Here is a 1,702-nt window from a genome sequence, read left to right as displayed (position 1 = left end):
CTCCCAGAATGACAGATTCCCACAGTCTGAGTATGAAAACCTAGCTCTGCCAAGCAAAGGAAGAACATCCTTGTCCTTTAACTATCTGGCCAGTCTCCAGGGAAAGTGCCAGTTTCCGGAGCATCCAGCAGGTGGCGATGGCGGCAGTTGCTAAGAGGGTTTGGAGCAGCAGAACAGATTTTGCTTTTAGGGTGCACAGGACAAAATCTTGGGGCAGAGGCTGCTGAGGATCTTAATCCCTCCTCTCTAGGAGAGGGAGTGGTTCTCTTGCCTTCTGGGTCGGGATCTGTAGGCCTGGTTAGACAAGGGGAGAAGGGGAGTGCCGACCTGGGATTGGTGCAGAGTAGGGCGGGACCGCTGCTTTTCCTTCCTCCGTCTCCCTGGGAGTCTGCTTAAAGTCACAGATTGTCCAAAGACCCAAGTCTACCTTACTGAAGACAGTTTGAGAAGGCTACCACCAGCACCATGCCTATGCTCCTGGGATACTGGAATATCCGCGGTGTAAGAGAGAGGATTGGGATGTTAAGCAGGAAGTTCATAACAGCGAGGTCTTTCTAGCAGAGCAGTCCTCCTCAGCACTCTCCTCCTCCTCCTAGAATCTTCTGCCTGTAGCTCTTGGCGCTCAGGCTGTGTGGGTGGCGGGGGTGAGGGGGTGGGGGGGGGATAGGGGGCTGAGGAGTGGAGGGTGGTGGTGGTGGTGGTGGTGGTGAAGGCGTAGGTACGCACGTTGCATGGTGGCTGCATTTGTGCAGTGTGTGGTCTCAATTGGAGAAGATGAAGTCATACCGCAAGGTCCTCACTATTTCTCACCTCTGTCTCTGGCCTCTCCCAGCTGACACATCCCATCCGCCTGCTACTGGAATACACAGACTCAAGTTATGAGGAGAAGAGATACACCATGGGGGACGGTAATGACACCTTCTTGGTCAGTCACCTGCTTCCTCAGATCTGCAGCCCTCTTCCTGTTGAAGCTAGAGACTGCCACTTCCAGAAACCTCTTTGGGGGTGCAGTTTGGTTTTTAAATATAAAACCCTGAGAATGGAACTCCTGGTCCATCTGTATTGATAATTAGGCTGGGTGCAATATTGGGGTCCTATTGTGTTCAGGCTCCTCTTAGTTTATTTATTTATTTTATTTATTTATTTAGGCTCCTCTTATTACCCATTATTTGTATCCCTCTCCTCCATCCTGGGCAGTGACTCTGTGGGAGGTTGCAGATTCCCCTGCCTCAGGGGTTCTTGCTCCTGGTCGAATACCAGGAGTAGGGTGGGCACTGGGCTGAATTCTTTTCACATCCTCTTGTCTACAGCTCCTGACTATGATAGAAGCCAATGGCTGAATGAGAAGTTCAAGCTGGGCCTGGACTTTCCCAATGTAGGTGCAGGGAAAAGAGGTTTGGGGAAGGCATGGGGTCCTCACCTCCTCTTCTTGTCTGGATGAGGGGGTTTGGGGTCAGAGCTTCTGCCTCCTGCTCCCATTCCTGGTGGCTGCACAGGGTGATGGGCTGTGTCTCAGCTCTTCCATTCAGTGTGTACTGTGCTCAGAGGCCTTCTTTTGCCAGACACACTGAGTGCCATGTCCCATGTCTGTCCTTACCCAGAGAAGGAATGCAGGGTCCCCATATCCCACCTGACTGTCCCTGCTTGTCTTTCCAGCTGCCCTACTTAATTGATGGATCGACCAAGATCACTCAGAGCAATG

At 52.0% G+C, this 1,702-nt stretch overlaps 1 protein-coding gene across 4 annotated transcripts in view; it reads left to right on the top strand.

Moving 5' to 3' along the window:
• Window positions 1–1,702, top strand: part of LOC126487880 (glutathione S-transferase Mu 1) — a 17,793-nt gene that overhangs the window by 6,034 nt on the left and 10,057 nt on the right. The window contains exons 1-3 of one of the 4 annotated variants that reach the window (XM_050120920.1): window positions 203–501; window positions 833–908; window positions 1,311–1,375. In XM_050120920.1, the coding sequence (XP_049976877.1) occupies window positions 466–501; window positions 833–908; window positions 1,311–1,375 (177 nt within the window). In that variant the 5' untranslated portion in view covers window positions 203–465. Of the gene's footprint in view, window positions 1–202; window positions 502–832; window positions 909–1,310; window positions 1,376–1,702 lie in introns of those variants that run through there. The other 3 variants (XM_050120921.1, XM_050120922.1, XM_050120923.1) reach the window with 3 other exon arrangements.

Source organism: Alexandromys fortis, unplaced genomic scaffold (assembly GCF_014885135.2).
Source record: "Alexandromys fortis isolate MF-2015 unplaced genomic scaffold, M_Fortis_MF-2015_v1.1 scaffold_176, whole genome shotgun sequence".
Taxonomy (NCBI): Eukaryota; Metazoa; Chordata; class Mammalia; order Rodentia; family Cricetidae; genus Alexandromys; species Alexandromys fortis.
This window is presented reverse-complemented; position numbering and strand designations above follow the sequence as displayed.